This window comes from Thunnus thynnus, chromosome 4 (genome assembly GCF_963924715.1).
Source record: "Thunnus thynnus chromosome 4, fThuThy2.1, whole genome shotgun sequence".
NCBI classification, from domain to species: domain Eukaryota; kingdom Metazoa; phylum Chordata; class Actinopteri; order Scombriformes; family Scombridae; genus Thunnus; species Thunnus thynnus.
The window spans coordinates 22,454,318-22,473,494 of NC_089520.1; the positions used below are offsets into that span (position 1 = coordinate 22,454,318).

General features: G+C 38.8%; 1 protein-coding gene across 1 annotated transcript; it reads right to left on the reverse strand.

Moving 5' to 3' along the window:
* Positions 1-713: 713 nt before the first annotated feature.
* On the reverse strand, positions 714-18,122 carry LOC137181708 (SPRY domain-containing protein 3-like). The gene is made up of 11 exons (XM_067587627.1): positions 18,020-18,122; positions 16,110-16,256; positions 15,858-15,933; positions 11,709-11,833; positions 9,766-9,898; positions 9,445-9,633; positions 5,995-6,144; positions 3,944-4,001; positions 2,984-3,103; positions 2,774-2,895; positions 714-2,677 (listed from the first exon to the last, which is right to left on the reverse strand). The coding sequence occupies exons 2-11, from the start codon at positions 16,235-16,237 to the stop codon at positions 2,543-2,545; spliced, it is 1,236 nt and encodes a 411-aa protein (XP_067443728.1). The 5' UTR covers positions 16,238-16,256; positions 18,020-18,122; the 3' UTR covers positions 714-2,542.
* Between the last annotated feature and the right edge of the window lie 1,055 nt (positions 18,123-19,177).

Genomic DNA, 19,177 nt, shown 5'->3' on the forward strand with positions numbered 1-19,177 from the left:
GATGAAATGAAAACATACATGACAGGGATCAGGAGAGACTGAAACATACCCTGATTGTTTTAAACTTGTTTCATGATTAATGAGATTAAAGTAGGGCTGAATGTGATAAGCGTGTAGCAGATGGACAACAGCAGCAGAAGACCATTCTTAGTTCATGTAAACTAATGATTCACAAACAATGTGATCACCAAAACTGAACAATGATAGGAAAGGGGGGAAAAAGAAAAAGAAAAGCCACAGCCTGTTATGCCCATGACAGGGCCAAAACATAAACAATGGCATAAACATAAACACACTCGGTTACAGTACAGGCTGATGTGAAGATGTGTGGAGTTTTCTCAGCACACAGTTAGCAGCAGTTTGAGTATCATATGAACACCAGAGTCTTTAAACATTGTTGGCCAGATGTAGCCTTCATGGCCACAGTTAATCATTTTTAAAATTAATTTCAGCAGGATCTAGAGTCTGCTGCCTTCACGACAACAAGGATCCAATAAGGTGTCTTTACTTATTTCCGGTGACCTACACGGCCTCCAGACATGCAACAATGTGAATGTGGTTCCACAAATATGAGTCACTACGATTCAACATCCAGATGGAAATTTTCCACCACCTACACGGATCCTTCTACCAGGCGTGTTATCTAATAAAGGGCCCAGACTGGACTAATTCATGCAGGCACTTTGGTCTTTAGGTAAAATGTTTAGAAACAGTCATGTTTTGTTTTTTTTATTTTTTACACAACTAAAGTTCAAATAATCAATATTCTACCATAAAGCCCTCTTACTACATCCATAAAGCTCTTATGATATCTGTTTATGGCAGATTGCTTTTTTTTTGTTGTTGAAGAAAATAAAAAGTAACATTAAAATACAGTATTGCAGGTACAATTTAAAAATTGCAGTTGTCGCCAGCGATACATAGCCTATTGTCATATTTTTATGAACAACTCACAGCTTATAGAAATCTGCAGAGAAACCTGTTATAGTGTAGTATGAACTGATACCAGAAGCAGTGTCTTTATCCCTAAAATCGTGGTGTGTTTAAAATTTGTGTCACAAAAAGGAAAACAACCCTTTACTATTTAACTATAACGGGGGATTGTCAGAGTCCTCTACTTTCACTGTCTTCTATTTCAAAGAGAAATATGTCTTAGAAAAACAATCACCAATCAACCAACCAACCAACCAACCAACCAACCTACCAAACAAACAAACAAACAAACAAACAAACACACAAACAAAAGAATTACAAGTAAAGAACAGTTTGTGGCAAACAATGACTGACTTCAACTAATGTTAGAAAAAACAAGGTAATTAATTTTGATTTTCAAATATACCTGAGAGCAGCAAATCTTAGTTATGGCTTCATTTTCAACATTCATATCTTTAACAAAATATTCAAATGTTGAACTAGTAAGAAATTTACTACTACGCCATGTTTAGTCATTCATTTTTTTTTTTTTTGGCCTGAAAGGGTTTAAGGATCAGGAGAATTGCTCTTCACGGTTTTTCCCTTTTTGAGACATTTTGTATCCATTTCATCCAGAATACCTCATGATCCACAGAAAATACATTCAATACCAAGACCTCCAATCTGTCTTTTTCCTGTAAAGCTCAGTTTATCAAAAGGCTCAAAAGACCTTTTTTTTTTTCAGCCATGTTTATGCTGAACATTTTGGAGTGATTATAACCTGTACCTGCACATCTTTTTAATTACAGTCCAACAATTATTCAGGTTAATACCTGATAAAGAAGGACAACACCCGCTGCACGATCTTCAAACGAACATCAATTTGGAATTTTGCTTCTGAAACTGCTTACACCTTCAGAACAGTTAAAGGTCATAGTGATGGTTTGGATTTAATTTCAACTAATTGTTATTACATTTAATTATCCCATAATTCCTAATGCTCACTGCTTGCACGGTTGCCACAAAACAAGCTGTAATGACTCCATGGAATGACTCCGTGTCAGAACAAGCACCCACGCTATCAGTCTCGCCACTGAGTGTCAGTAATACACCACCAACAGGAGGAAGTACAGCAGCGCACAGCAGACCTCTGTTAATGAGCACGGTGTGGCTGCAGGCTGTGAAAGTATCTGCTGACATATTACTGCTGATAATGTTCCGCTTATGAGGATAAATGGGGTCCGTTTGTTGGCTGGAACCTACATTCAATATTCTGTTGAGACCCTATTTTGGCATTTTACGTTCTTCTATTAACTTTGTGGTTAAATTGTCAAAAAAAAAAATAGTGTTTTACCCTTAAAGTTTTCTTATAAAACCATTTCATTATAAAGCACTTTTTTGAGGCACAGATAATATTAACATAAATTAATTTGATCATTATTTTAAAAACAAAAATTGTCAGCATGTTAAACCATTCTTACAGCATGAGGGAGCCACAGTAACCTCCTACGCCGGAGTGACTTTTCAAGTAACACGTTGGAGCCTGTTGATGTGGAGTTGTTATTTAAAGTTGTCGGTCTCCGAGCTCAATCATTCGTCCTAGCTCTCACTCTGATTTCCCCCCTCCTCCTCAGCCACTGAGGGGGTGCAGGTCCACTCTGACCTTCTCCCCGGTGCTCATCATACCGATTGTGGGGTAGAAGCCTCCTGCTGGTAAGACCACTTCCCTCCGGCCCACTACCTTTCCATTTCGGGTGAAGAACACCTGCTCAAACACAAGAGGACAGCAAAGAGATTGTATGAATGTTTGCACTGAAGGTTTAAGAGTTTCCATTCTTACATTTTTTACACAGCAACTCACCGTCACCTTCGTACCCTCCATATCTTCTCCCTCATCCTCCTCATCTTCATTGCTTGCATACAAGTCGTTCTGAACCTCGCTGGGCTTGGGTAACACATCGAGGTCCCAGTCATCTACATCATCTGAAAGAACCCAGGAGGAGATAGAAAGACAATTAGGATGTACATGATGAGGCGCAAAAACCTTTAGTTTTGAGAACACAATGTTCACCTCCACCATCGAGGCTGTAGTCACGTGGAAACATGATCCCACATCCCATAATATCTCCTTCAAAGCAGCGTGGTCCGAAGGCGTCCCCAACCCCACTGCCCTGGAACAGCTTCCCATCATCTATAAAGAACGACAGGGAAGCTGATTAGTGCTTTTTTTGTATCACAAAACATAATAATACGCATGACGACACCTGTAATACCATTTCAATAAATGTCATAAATCTTTTTTGTTTGCTTGAGCAGAGTAATCTATCCATCCATTTATTTTCTAAACCACTGATCCTGTTCAGCCCACACATAGAGACAGACAAACTCACTCCAACTGGCAATTTACAGTTTCCAGTTCACCTGAGCTGCATGATCTGGACTGTGGGAGGAAACCAGAGCAACCGGAGCAAACAGACAGCCTAAACATGTATCAACTATTATGTTGTAACAATAATACTGATATGTTTATTGGGAACTATTTTTAGCAATGCACTGTTCTGGCTGTTTCTAGCTGATGGAAGAGCAAAAGAAAGTTAATTATAGAATATTTCATTATTATTGCTATGACTATTCAGATTAATAAAAGAAATTCTGTTCTTTCTTACCAGAAATATGAATGCCAATTTGGTGCCACTCCCAATTAGAGCTGCAACTGATGATTATTTTCATTATCGATTAATTAGTCTATTAATCATTTAGTCTATAAAATGTTAAAAAAATAGTGACACAATTTCTCAGAGGCCACTTTGATGTTTTCAGTTTTCTGGCTTTCTCTGACAAACAGTCTAATGTGTTAAGATAGTCAATTAACTGTCATATATGAAAAGGAAAAACAGCAAATCTTCACATTTAAGATTCATTTTCTGATGATTGAGTAGTTGTTGCAGCTCTACTCTCAATGTTTGAGACACAACATGTGTAGAGACAACTCAGTGACAAACCGTCATGCAGGTGATCTACCGACACTCACCTGCATGATAAGCTATGGACCCTCTGCTCCACCCTGGATGTCTGTTTTTAGGATAGTCCTGTGAAACAAAAGAGAGACTCATTAGCACATCAGTTAGTCTAAACTATGTCTCCATTTCATTTGATTTCATTTATGGGACTTGTTTATCAAGTTGATAATTTTATTGTAATGTTTATGTACACATTTTATGCAGTGGAGGTTGACAGAATTAAGAAAAAAAAATCACTCCAAACAACATTTCTTTCCCTTTCATAAATTTTTTTGTATTAAATTGTTAAAGTAGCAAAATGTTGCTTCATCCTTGTTAATTTTGTTTGACAATGATGTTTGACATCTTGAGTGACAGGCTGAGATATTTAAAGCCAACATCACCACTTCAAGTATGATCTGATGGATAATCTCGAACATGAAACCTGTATTGCGACACAAAACAAAACCAGGAAGTGGCATAAGGCGTCTGCTAGATTTTCTGTAACAAAATGGATCAAATATTAACTTTCCAGTCAACGTGTTTAGTCTAATTCTAAGGGAAGTTGTGTCTGTGATCTGTAAGCAGATCACTGATGTGACAGCAGAGTGGTACGATGGCAAAAAGTAGGAAAAACCAGGCGCTGGAGGAAAAAAGCATGAGAAGATTAGAGTGAAGGGTTGTCTGTAATGACTGGTGCATAGATAACAAAAAAACGATAAGAAGAAACAAAAGAGATAAGGAATGCACCACAAACAACTGCACCTTCATCCAACGTAAGCAACTTTTGAGCAACTTGACACTGTTAAGCATGTGTTACCCTGACAGAGAGAGAGAGAGCAAGAGAGAGCGAGAGAGAGAGAGAGAGAGAGAGAGAGAGAGAGAGAGAGGGAGAGAGAGAGACCTGTGTTTTGATTTTTGCAGTGAAAGGTAATGGTTCCCATCAGGAGATTGATGTGTCTTGCAGGAGATGACGGGGGTTGGAACTCAACCTCAGGAATGACCTTTTGATGGATTTATAATGCTCCACCAAAACCGCAGACACATAAGAGAAAAACAATTCCTGGAAAACAATCAGCAAAATCACAGAGCTCTATTCTCCGTGCCGTCTGACCCCAGGGCATGACATGCCCACACATAGGTACGGCAGAGGAGTCGGAGAGAGCCTGACGTCGATGGTGAGCGCAGCAATGATCCACCACCTCCCAAGCTGTGAGCACCATCGCAGCTGGCAAAACAGCAGCGTGATCAGGAAGACTGACGTTCGGCCAATTAACGGCGGAGAACTGAGAACAACGAGAGCAGCGATATCTGAGCCGCACTTCCTTTCATATCTGTTATTCAAATGACACAATGACTGCATCTTCAGCAATTATTACATAGATTTATTTATATTAAACAGGATGTGCGCATAGTTTGTGACGGTTTCACATGTGGCCAAAAGCAGCTGATTGCATCTCTGATGTGTAAACATTCAACAAGTCTTCTCTCAGACCCAACGTATTTCCAAAATATCGATAATCAGTTGCTGTCATCATTTGTGATTAAATACCTCCTAAATGAGCCAAACTAATTAGGATATTCACCTCAAATTGCTTAGCCCGAGGAACTACTTGCATACTTTTAATTCTTCTGTGTTTTCTTCTTCTTGTGTATGGTGACCAGGTGTATGTAAAGAGGAAGTAAAAAAAAAAAGGCAACAACAAAAACTGCAAGAAACTGAGACAAATAGTACAATCAGATGTTCTGATCTTATCTACTGACTAACTGTCCCTTTACTTGACTGCAGTATTCAATTTAACATGGTAGATTAACATGTAAATGGAACAACCTGCTTTCTACGGAAAACCAGATGTGGGGGTAAAATGAGACAATATTTATTCTGTTGTTAGCTTTTCCTCTTTCGGTCATCCATCACTCAGACTGGAAACAGTGAGAGCAGTGGTGTGTATGAGAAAGAGGGATGACGAGGTGCAAGTAGGGGAGGGGGGGGGGGGGGGGGAGTTTCCGTTACCGACAGATAACCACAGCACAGTAACACGACATGCCACATGACATGCGACTAAAATGAGCAGGCTCTTACCCTGCGTGCCAGCCCCAGGGCAATGTAACACTTTTCTCCAGCATCCGTGATCTCCAGCTCATAGTAGTGGAAGCGTGTGTTGAGAGGCCGACGGGCCTGAGCCAAGCCCACATCCACAATGCTCTTCCCTTTCCCCACGTACTCCAGCAGCTGATGAAGTAACACCAACACGTACAGGTTAAGACTGTAAACAGGAACTGTATTAATATCCCCAAACATTTGCAAGTATGAGAACAATGCAGAACTTATACCAAAACATTCATTTAAGACAGGCTGAACCATGTGGAGTCTGAGATTAGTTTTGCAATTTTCTGTTATGGTTACTATCTTTTATATTTATTTTATACTTTAAAAAATGTGGATTGATTGAGTCACTTTAAGGGGTGAAACCAATAAAACATAAAGGTTAATTCTGCCACTCAGTGTGCGCTTATATTAATGATTAAAGGGTTCAACCACCTAATTTTAAGTATTTTTAAAGCTGCACTAATCAATCTTTTTTTTATATGTAACAAGGTATCAAAACACTTGAGTCGTGTGAAAGCTCATAGTGACGAACCCACAGATAATTATCACCCAACTCTGCAGCACCCTGCAGCTATGCAGAGCCTTTTAGTGTCTTTTACTCATTGTTTTGATTTTCCGGCCCGTAAACTCTAATCAACCTCGTTTCCAGGTGCAGCAGGCAGCTGCTTTCATTGAAAAAGCTCTGATGAAGCTGATGTACGCCCCCTGTCTAGCTTCAAGCTGCAGACAGAAAAAAATTAGCGACTACCTGGTGAACATAATGGAGCATTTAGCTAACAGCTAACAGATATTTTTCTTAAGAGTTGGTACAGAGCAAAACAAAGTTGTGGTAAAAAACACAACTCCAAAATGAATGCTAATGTTGCTCTGTGTCTGCTGGACATAATAATTGCTTGCTAAAAGTGCTGCTACTGTGTTCGCATTTTCCAGACATGATCAATGATGTGTTTTAAGCGAGAATATGTGACTTTTGAATAAAGAAATAGCACCATTTAAGTCTTAGAAATGAAAAGTATTTTGCTGCTGCAGAATTGCTTGATCTGGGTGTGACTGGTAGCTTTTGGTGGCAATGATGACTCACTTAGGCTACTAGGGCTACGCGGCTAATATTACTTAAGTACTTAACTGACTCTTCTCTACTTGTGTTACTGTTATACTACATATTAACACACAACATTATCCTGTAATTGTCACTTGTGAGCAGAAAAAGTTACAGAAGGTCACTTTAAGCAGCCTGTCCCATATAGAGAGCCCAAGTCGTGCCCCATTTCCAAGGTACCTTCTGTTCCACTAACCCCCAACCCCATTATGTGCTACTTCTATTGTTTTTTTTCTGAATTGCTCAAACAGTGCTGGGGTTAAGCATTAAAATTTACTTGCTGGATTTACCATTCTGTGCAAATTCTTTCAAATCTATGAATTTTTTAAATCTAAATTTTCATTTAACCTCTTCACCTTTTAGGTGTGTCAGCTGGACAGCGCACACCCAGAGGAAGAGTTCACTCAAATGATCATAATGACTCAAAACCCCCTGTGTTCAACCTAAAACTATGCACTTTGTTTCACTGGTAAAGCATGTCTAATGTTGCACTGGCATGGCTTCTGCTTTCTTCTCAGGTCGGGACAAGACAAGAGTCGAACAAAATAGGAGACCATGTTTTATTCACACGTTAGCTTATTAGGGATGTTAGAAGAAGAGATGAAAAAATAGGTTGCAACGTCAGGCAGTTCTTTCTTTCCTGGAAAAATGGGGTAGCATTTAGACTCATCATCCACCTTACTGTTTGTATACTGGCAGCAATGCTGGGGCAACAGGGAAAACATAACTGTTTACTACATGCAGCAGAGGAAATCAACACCAAAGCTGAATCCTTTTCTAGAGAAGAGATTCCCAAACATCATCAGAGCTACAGATGAACACATTTGACTATAACATGACCATCTGCTGCTCTGCCCAGTTTGCACAGTTCAATTCACTTTTCCTTTGATAACTGTAAGCAGGTTGCACGTGTCTGTTTGCATTTTGAAAAACAAGCCAATACTGTTGAAAATACAACTACTGTCCCTTCAGAAACAATAGTATGATGATGCTGGTTTACTTTTAATCACACATGCATAACCTACACGTGAACAAGTGCACACGTGCACACCTACTTTTAATAAATAAAATATTGAGTATTTATATACTGATTCATTTTCTCCTCCTCTGTCTTCTCTGACAGTATCGGTGCGTAAGCACAACCTCAAGAGGTAAACAGACACTCCGGTTTTTGTAACTGTGGCTGACCTCATCTGGATGAAAGCTGATAGTGAATCACTCACTGATCCGTAAACAGCTGGCTGTGCGAGTTTCAGTTTATTTGTAGGCAATATTGGATTTTGTGTGTCTTAATAACATGAGTGTTAAAGACACCTGCATGTCCTTTGTTCCATAAATATCTGACCTCACATGACACAACTGTCAGCAAACTTAAACACAAACAACACTTAGTGTTATTGTTTTGGACACATTTTTTACTATATATATGACTATAAATATACTATAAATGTGGCTCAAGTAGATTAATACACCCAGAAACCAAGCTGCCTGCCAAGTTGCAACTTGGTTTATGGATTACAACATTGTAATCCATAATTTTTAATACCACACTAAAACTTCAATATCAAAAGAAATTTCATGTAAGTCTTTTATCCCTCAAAACCCTCCTGATCCCAGAGTAAAGAACCACTTCTTGCATGTTTTATGAAAACGTGCACATGTGTAATTGATGACTAGCAGGGGGTTCAGACTGTGGTTTGTAGGCCCTGTATTCATACAGGACAGAGCCACATCTGTAGAAAGGGTTATTGAATGTGCGGGTGGCATGCAGGTTCCTGTCTGAGGGCTATTCAGCTGTGATCCCCTCCCTTTCAATTCAAGTTTTGTGCGTATCAACGCCTGAGTCAGACACAAACACTGCAGCTGTGCCATCTCAGGGAGGGGAGGAGACGGAAAACAGACAAAGATTTAAGATCCAATGCTGATGTAAATGATTATTTTTTTAAGGTGCAATGAGGACTCCTGGAAATAATGAGCAGAACATGAATGAAGTATGAGTGATGGAGTGGCAAACAAGTGGTGTATCGCTGTTGAAATGTGGTAAAAGAGTCAAACTTCAGACTTAAGGCAGCAGCCAACCTAGAATAAAGCTTTATAAAGCTTTCTAAAGTATTCCAGACCAGTAATCGGGTGTGTGTGTGTGGTCTCTGCCTCTGATTTTACCTCCCACTGATCTAACATATTATTACACAGCATGAACCTTAATCAATGTGTCACGTTACCTTTAATGTCTCTGACTGGCTGACCTGCTCACAGTAGAACTGGAAGTCCGTTTTTTTAATTTAATGTTATGTTTTCGTCTCTCTCTCTGCTTTAGGACTTACCGTGCCAGTCACCTTAACATCGTGGAGTCGGGCCCAGTCCTCTTCATGGCTATCCACTATCATCTGTCCATCATCCTCCTCCATCCCCCATTCAGCGTGCAGGTCCAGCAGCACTTCCTCCCCCAAAGAGTGCATTCCCACAGCAGGGTAGAGAGCATCAGGAGATGCTGGGATTTCCACACTGCCAACCTGCGCACACATTCAGATACAGTATTCTTCAGGGTAAAGAAGCTGGAAACTATGAACTGAACAAAAACAAGACAATTCACAGGTTGAATTAATTATGTCTGAAGATTGATATGATAGTAAGGGACCACTTACTTCTTTACCATTCTTGGTAAAAAACACTGTTAACTGTCCATCATCAGAGTCCAGGGATATCCCACATCCGATTCTGTCACCTCTGCAGCATTTTGGACCAAACTGCTGTCCTACAGTGTTGCCATTATACAGCCTACACAAATACAAGTAGGAGAAGTTCAACAGCTGAACCTGAAGATATTTTGGATCTCTCAGATGTCGCTACAGCAGGTGATATAATCATTTTCAGATTTGGCTGTCAGAAAATATTTACACTAACAGAAAGAGAAAAATGGTACAGAATCAGAGCTCATTTGATTTTAGTCCCTCTGAGTAATAAAACATAAAATAACGAGTCATCACCAGTGTTAATTAACTTATAATACCAAGTGTTTTGACAGCAAACTGTATTGTATTTAAATCAGATTTCATCATTTTATAATATTCATAGTAACCACTGATAAATTCCCTGATAAAAAAAGCCCTAACATTACTCAGTGTTTGGTAAATATTACTTGCATAACTCCATTTTAACTTGCCAATTTCCCTGTGATGGAGCCAGCAATGCTTGTGCGACCTTAAGTGTTACAGTGGTGTGTAGAACTCTAAACTAAACTTGTACAAAAAACACTAATGTTGAAGAAGATGTTGCACAGTCAATCACCACAGTATCATTGCAGCTACTCTAAAGAGTCTGACAGTAATGTGTAGCTACGCTAACCTTCATCCAGTTCCTAAAATGTCAGTATTGTACTCTCACACTCACTGACAAAGCTCTTTCTAAAAGTAGTAACAGTTACCGCAAATCGAACATTAAAGTGGAAACAGACAATATTTCAACTCCCCTCCCCCGCCCCCCCCTGTGTTTGTAAGTGCTATTATTGTTTTCTCCGCTGTTGCAAACACAACCGCATCGCTTTCTGTTGTCCTCAGAGCATAGCTCTATGAAGAAATGACCATTTTAGAAATAAGAGAAAACAAAGAAGCATGTTCACTGAAATGGGAAATTGAAATGGTCACAATTTTATTGAATTTTTGAATTTGGGAAGAGGCAAAAGCTATTGTAATGATGTGTATTGCATAGTAATAAACAAGCACAAACAAGTATCTACAGCAGGCGTTGGCGTCAGGGTGGAGGGGGGAGTAATGTAAGAAGAAAACATGAGGAGAAGAAGTGGGAGCTTGTTCATTAATTTAGTCTATAATGGAGACATGAAAGCAGATAGAAATTCTTTAGCATGTGTTGAGAAAAGTGAACTGGGTTAGTAGCATGTTTATGTTTTTACAAAATGAAAAACAACAGAGACAGTGATGACATATTTTCTGTCCGTTGATTTTCATATGAACAAGTAGAACAACTGGATACTGAGCCAGTATTCTTTGGCTGCAGGTCTGCTAGCTTAGCTAACTGATTTCTAGATGACTTTCTTCCCGTTGACTACCGTAGTTAACGGGAAAAGCGCTATCTCCTTCCTCTTTTGGTTGTGCAATGGTTGACACACTTCCTTTGTAGTGTAAATAGTGCTCTTATTTTCCAAGCAGATCATACCTGGTGACAGACAGAACTACATAGTGAAAGCGACGCTTACAGGGAACCAATCTATATGCTGATGGTGTCTCTATTCTAGAGCCATTATACTGTTCAATCGACATTTACTTCATAATGATAAGTTAAAGTAAAAAAAGTAGTCTATGTCCACTTTAAATATGCAAGTGTGCTCAATAGGGACCTTCACAAATTCATCTTGAGTGAACTCTTCATAAACAGAAAAAACTGCTGTGTTCTCAGTTCCTCAGTCTGTAACATGAGTAAAGACTGAAGTACATGAGCAAAAGTGTTCTGTGAGTTTGTGCAAGATGTATAACATTACATTGTATCAGAAGTGTATTATTCTGCTCCATCTCAATGTCATGTATCATTTAAGAACATGTTCAGTCTGAAGAAAATCATCATTGTCACATACTTGCCATCATCAGCATGAAAGGCCACAGAATGTGGGAGCCAGCCCGGCTGATGGTCCAACTTGTACAACTGAGGCACCAAACCAACAGCAATCATCCCCCTCACTCCAGTATCGATGATGGTCACCTGCAAGGACCAAAAGCCAGATTAACACCAAGACACAGGACAGGAATGATCATTTTTGTCTTTTTTATAGACTCTTTGGGATGTATTAAGTAGTGTGCATTGTTTTATCTAGAAGGGTCTCCCTTCATTCTTTAAACAATTATATTTTAACAATTACATTTCACAGACTTAAGCATCAAAACAGTCAGTGGCTTTAGATATTTTAGATATCAATTTCCTCTAAATATGTGTTTTATTCTTAACATCTTTGGATGCCAACCTAGACTTTGAAAAGATGCTGTTTTAATAATGAAACCAATAAGTCTTGAACTTCTCATTGAACATCTTGTGTGGGACGCTGTTGTATTGTGAGACAGCACAAGCAGAACAAAGTTCGTTGAGTCAGAGGAAGAGAAGTATGAGAGGGGTACAGTGGGGGAGAAGGACACAGATAAATATCTTTTTATCTGAAATTATTCTACTTTCTTGTGGTGCATGTAGCTAGACCAGGGTAGTTCGGCCACTAAGATAAATGAAAGAATATACAGTATTGTGTGTTTTGCTGACTAATAAACAGGTTCTAAGCCAGCAAAGTAATCATGTTTACACAGCTGCAACTACTTTATATTTCAATGAACAAGACTAAGAGTCTACAGCCAAGCTAGCGGCCATGTGAAACTGTATTTGAACACAGCAGTACTTTGAGCTAAATGCTGACATGAGCATGCTAACATGCGAACATGCTGACAATGATAACATGCTGATGTGTAGCAGGTATAATGTTTATTGTGTTAACTGTTCCAGTTTAACATGTTAGCATGCTATGCTAATATCTGCTTATTAACACTAAACAAAAAGTACAGCTGAGGCTGATAGGAATGTCATTAGTTTTGCAAGTATTTGTAGTATTAAACCAAAGTATTGGATGAATTAAAATTATGTTGCTGGATTCATCCTCTGCAGACCATGAACATCTGTACAAAATATCATATCAATCCATCCAATAGTTGTTAGATATTTCAGTCTGGACCAAAGCAGTGGATCAACTTACATCCCTAGAGCCACTGCTAGCAAGGCTTAAACCACTGACAGTCATTTTATAGAACGAAAATCATACACGGTAACATAAAAGTTTCAAAATGGCCTCTTGACCGCTGCAGGTTTATATGGCAGAAAAGCTCATTGTTTCCGCTCTCTTAGACTCCACACCAGATTATAACATGCCATTACATTTTGCTTTTGGGTTGGCACTGTTTCTCTTTTCACTTCATGGAATTTCCAAACCAACCTGAAACCACATAGTATCTCTTTGCACAACACCACATGATGGTGAAACCCCTGAAGTAAAGAGCACCATTGTTATCTTAACTGAATAGTGACCATATGACATCATCCCTCGGGAGCCCTACACATAGTGCAATCTGAGTGCTGCTGGCAAATTCAGGGCAAAGACATGAGGAAACTTTAAGTTCTTTCCCATGACCTCAACACTGGTCTCCTGAGGCTGAGAAAAAGTATGTCTCTTTTTTTCTGTGTCAAGAGTGAAACATGTAGGTGACCCCTAAAATCTAACGTCAGATCTACAATCAGAATCCACTTAACTAGCATTGATTAGCCCATACCCCTGTTTACGCAAATGGCTTCCTGTCTCCTCCTACGTGACTCCCACGAAGTGAGTCACAAGGATGAAACACACAGAAGTTTAAAGGTTAAGAGGGTTAGTTACTGTATCACTACACGTCAGACCGAGGCAGGATGTGTGTATTAGGCAAGTTTAAACATGGTTTACTCTGAGAAACAGTCACTGTCCTGGGATGTTTACAGCATCTAGATTACCAAGAACGGTGAAGGAAACAAACCAGCACAGGATTTGTAATAAGCTGTGACTTGTTTGGCTCTGTGAACCCAATCAGTCAAGGTTGAGTTAAGAAAGCCCCTGCATTAGAAAAAGCCTGTAAACCCATCAAGGGAAAAGTACCCACTGAAACTGAAGCAGCAGCTGTAAATGCAGCATTTCTTCGTTTTTTGTAATACTATATTAACCCCATCCTGACTGCCTCACTGGCTGCTGTTTGAGGAAGGGTCCCAATCTGGTGTCGACAGCAGTCTGGTATATTTTAGCTCTTAGCAGCAACTAAGAATTGTTGCTGGCCTGCACAGTTATCACATCTCTTAAAATAGCTTTCGTATGGAGTAAATCAAAGTTTATAGCAGGAATGTTCTGCGCAGAAAGTGGAAGAAATGTGTGTGTTCCCAGTGACTAAATTTCCAGTGGCTATTTACTCTGATGCAAAAATACAGTATACTGGTGTCTCTCTCTTTTCACTAATCAAAAGGCTTTACAATTTAAAAAAAACCCCAGATGTGATCAAAAGTCATCATCATACTGTATATTTTCTTTACCCTTACTGAACCTGTTAAACTGACTGAATAGTCTCAACAAAGCTATGCAAGAAAAGATGTATTAATTTGTTTGGAAAACCTGCTCAGCATGCAGAGGTGAATCTATTTAAATCTCAAACATGATAGTTGCTATTTTTGTTGCCGAGATTTGATTTACTGCTGACACTAACTCTGACTTTGGTGTTAATGATTTTGGCATTCATGACTTGAAGAATCAGCATTAGCTTCAGCAATTACTGTATGCCAAAACTCAGCACACAATGTAAAAAGCACTGCCAAGTAATTTGGCATATCTGTTTCCAAGCGGAGAGATCTTTGCTCCTCAAATGAGTTCTGTTCCCAGAAGGTGTCATGATTTCTTTTTCATTATGACTAAAAAAAGGTGAAGGCAGGCAGTCAGACATGATGGCCTGCCAAGACTCCTCTCATCAACAAAGGAGCCCTGTATCACGCTGTAATGTTAACACTATACACTCATCTTGGTAGTGTATTGTTTTGACACTTAGTACAAGAAATGAATGTACTTTCTAAGTTTACTTTACTCACAGGAAATGACACAAGATACGCGCCAAAGGACACCGATTGCATAACGTTCTTACCAAATACTGACACTTTATTTTAGTTTTCTATATCTGGGCCGTCTAGTTGTCCAAAACTGTGTTATTTACAGCTCTGAGCAGTTCCTCCATTTCTGTTGTGCACTGCATTGTGGGACAATGAGTGTCCATTAATACCACACAAAATAAGTGATTTGTATGCATGTTAGTGTTCTTGATTATATTACAAGTTGTCAAACTTCCAACGTGAACACATTTTACAGTCAAACCCCTGTTAAAATGAGTATATAGTGTGGAAATGGGGGCAGGTTTTCGCATTACCGTCATTTGTCAGAAAGAACTACACTGTAAACCCCAGTACATACATATATTTACACATAGTGTGTATGTAAAGCTTAACCCCTCTTGATTAATCCCCAGGACTTTTCGCTTTTGTCTTAATTTAGTCTGAAGTGGACTATGTTAAAACAATGCTGAGCAACTGGGTTGTTTTATCACACACACACACACATCACATTTTTCAATTAAAGCTTATATTTAATAAGAGGTCATAATTAAGATAATTGAGAATTGTTAACTTGTTTGACTGTGCAGGGCTGCAACTAACAAAATATCAAATTTACTATAATGTAAAAGCAGTAAATTCTCCATCAACTTTTTGGTATTTTTGCATGAAAAATGATAGTTGCCAAAAGTTGCCAATTAATTAAAAGATAGTTGCCAATTAATTTTCTGTCAATCGATTAATGGACTAATTGTTGCAGCTCTAGACTTGTGTTGATAATGCTTGGGTATGTACTGAAGAATATTACACTGGCAGTTAATGAACCATGAGTGAATAAATCCAGCTGCTGCCACCTTTGGTACATAAGAATCCCGGCTGGTCAAATGAGCACAGTTTGGGTTTTAGTCCTAATTTCAACAGATGTGTAGGCTTAGTTCAAAGAAAAAGGAGAAATGTTCATGTCAAATCAGGACAGTAAATAACCTGTGTAGCTGTAACCTTTTCTTGACCAAGTGTTGTTTATTTGCTGTCATGTATAAAATGAACAGTCATGAATTGAGAGGAAACCATCAACTCTTACTTCAAAATAGCGATTTCTTTTCGACAACGGCCTGGCTGCCACAAAACAACCAACTTCATCTGAATTGCCGTGATACCTACAAAGATACAAAAAAACAAAAGATATTACTAAGGACTCGATATTATATAAATTCTATGAAATATAATGAGGCCAAAAGCAAGTGAAAAAATGATTCAGCAAAGTTACAGCCGTAGCATAAAATTATGAATAAAACATTATGAATCTCACGGTGGCACTTCTCATCACTGTTACCTGAGTATGTCTCCGTCTCTCAGCATCCGTTTCAGCCGCTCCCGGTATCGCACTGCTCGCACTTCACGAATTTCTCGTATTCGCCTTCTCCAGTTCAGAAAGCGATAATGAAGGTTGATGTCGTCCATGTCGGAAAACCATTACAATCTAGGACAGGGGGAAACAAATCAAACAGCTTTAATACTGTTCTGGAGGATGTCATCATAAAAACTAGATCAACTATAAACGCTAAAATCTAAGACCTGCCTAAAAAAGTTTTGAGAATCTGAGACAAAATAACCAATTTTAAAACATTAATATTACTTTTTTGGTAAGTATAGTACATATATTTTTTTATCTATTTGTGTGTAATGTGTGCTTTGACTGGAAATTTTTTACACTCATCCAAATGTTTCTTCATGCAGCATCATTTAAAGCTCAGGGAAACTCAGTAATTAAACCCTGGTGCTTTTTTGCACCACCGATGTGATAACAGTCATAGGGTAAAAAAAATATTTTTTTTGTAATCTTCAGTGATGCTTCCATCCGTGACGCAGACTATGAGCAAAGCAATAATGATGAACAACAGATGAGCAATTAGTTACAACGGCACGAGACCTCCTTAAAAGACAGCAAAAATATTTGACCACAACAAGATTACCACTGTTGCCTGACAACAAGAAGGACCTGGGTTTGATCCTCAGGCCAAACCCTTCCTGTGAAGAGTTTGTGTGTTTTTCCATTCACGTTTCATCCCACATTCCAGAGACAAGCAAAGGCCTGGACGGGGACTCTACACTGCCAACAGGCATGACTGTGAGTCCGCTGTTTATGTCAGTCCTGTGATGGTCAGGTGTCTCCCTTGTGTGTTTTCCACCCAATGTGAACTGGGACTGACACAAGCATTAACATCTGTTATATAGGCGACACCCAGGCACAGTGGTGCCTTTCTGGTCTGGTCTTTCTTTTCCTTAAATACTGCCGACCTAAATGCCAACATTTGAATTCAATACCTCACTAATGTCGGCCAGCGACTGATGATTATTTTCATTGTGAATCATTTTGTGTAGTGTCTAGTGAAAAATACAACTTCCAAACACTCAAGATGATGTCACTAAATTGCTTGTTTTCCCCAAACAACACTTTAAAGCCTAAAAACATTCAGTTTACTATAAACTAAGCCAAAGAAAAACTGCAAATCCACAAAACTTAGAAGCTGGAAATAGAGGATGTTTGGCATGTTTTGCTGGTACATAAGTTTAACAATGAATCAGTTATGAAAATAGTTGCCACTATTGTTTTGACGACTGACTGATCATTAGTGCACTACATGAGTAATCTTTGACACTTTTTTTCTGTCAGGTTATGTCATCAGAGCCAGGATGACTCAGGTGAACGCAGTTTTAGGTCTTGTTGATCATTCATATTCATATCTCGGAACAAAAGTATCTGACTGTGTGCATTTTTAATTTTATTGGATTAGTGGAGGTTCATTTACATTCTCGAGGTGAGGGGGAATATACTTTTGTCACAAAAAGCCTGAAAAATGTATCTGTTTTCCTCAAAACATGAACAGTGTAAGGAAATTATGGACTGATGACAAAAACCGAGTAACCAGCCCAAATACGACTGATTAAAATAGGTGACAATCAGACTAGTACTATAAGTTAATGAGGTAAACAAATATGTGAGGTGTCATTTTATGTTATTGTTTGATGCGTGTTAATTCCTTCAGTTTAGCAATTTACGAGCCTTCCGCAAACGCAGCATCAAATTTCCCAAACTACAGGCAGGACTCGGTTGGCCGGCTAGCTGCCTTCAGCGTTACAACATTATCGCGCTGTATGTCTAAAAAAATACTGTAAACACAAATATACCTCATGTTATCATCAAGCTACTCAAAGCCCCTTTGTTTTACGTTGGTTCCTTACTGTTTAATAACTTGTAACGCGTCGTCCTGCTGGTTTTCTTCCAATTTTAAGGAGGTGAAGTCTGTCACTTTGTGTCCAACCTGCTCTGCCGGAAGTCCCGCCCCTTCAACCAATCACAACAGAGGATAAATAAAGTGTGACGTCTTTAATTAACCTGTGCAGTGCCGCGTGTGTTTGTGTATGTGTGTGAATCAGATGTGAGGACATGTTCACATCACCAGCAGCAACAGACTGGTTGTATGATCTTGATGCTTAAAATGAGACCTACTCAGAAACGGTTTGAAGTGGTAATTACATCCATACAACATATAACTGTACTAATTACTGTACAAGCTCTGTATCTGTGTTTCTGTCTGTTATCTCTCTTTGTGTCCTGGTGGAAGAGTTTTCTTTCCTTCTCTCTCTTTCTCCTTCACTTTTTATTTTATTAGTTCAAATAGCCTGACAGTATGGTTCAGTTTCCAGCAGTCAGGCACAACATAGAGGAGCTACTAATGTCACTACAACTGTACTATACAATATGTATCTATTACCTGTGTTATACTTGCTTATTTTATATTGTAAGAGCATAAAAACACACTTATACAGACCCCAAGTTATCTTTTGGTATGATCACATAGCCTGTAAGCTAAGCTTTTAGGTGTAATGATGATATAATTAAGTCAGAACTTAGGGTTGGTCATTAGGGTTAGGGTTACAGATATCAGGATGTCAACTATAAAAAGATGAAAAGTCAGAAGTTCATGTTGCAAATAACAGCACACTGGTGAATGGCACATAACTACTTAATTTAACAGTTGGGACAAATCGAAACTGCATATGAACAGTTTGCTAGATAATCGATCTCTATCACCCTCAGTCACACAGTATGCTTACTATCGACTATTGCATACTTTCTTTCTTCCCTGACTTAGCCTTCTTTTAGGGACACAATTAGGAGACCAGTTAATTGGGGAGGACAAAAGCTGTGTCCCCAGCTGGGAAAAAGCTTATTTTTGTGGTCAGTGGTTAAGGTTAGATTTAGGGTTAGGCAAGTAGTGGTGATGGTTAGAGTTAGAGTAAGTCTCCAGGAAATTAATGTTAGTCTATGTAAATACCCCAAAAGTGACCTAAGTAAACAGTTATTTTTATGATAACTTTTGTATTTTATACAGCAAT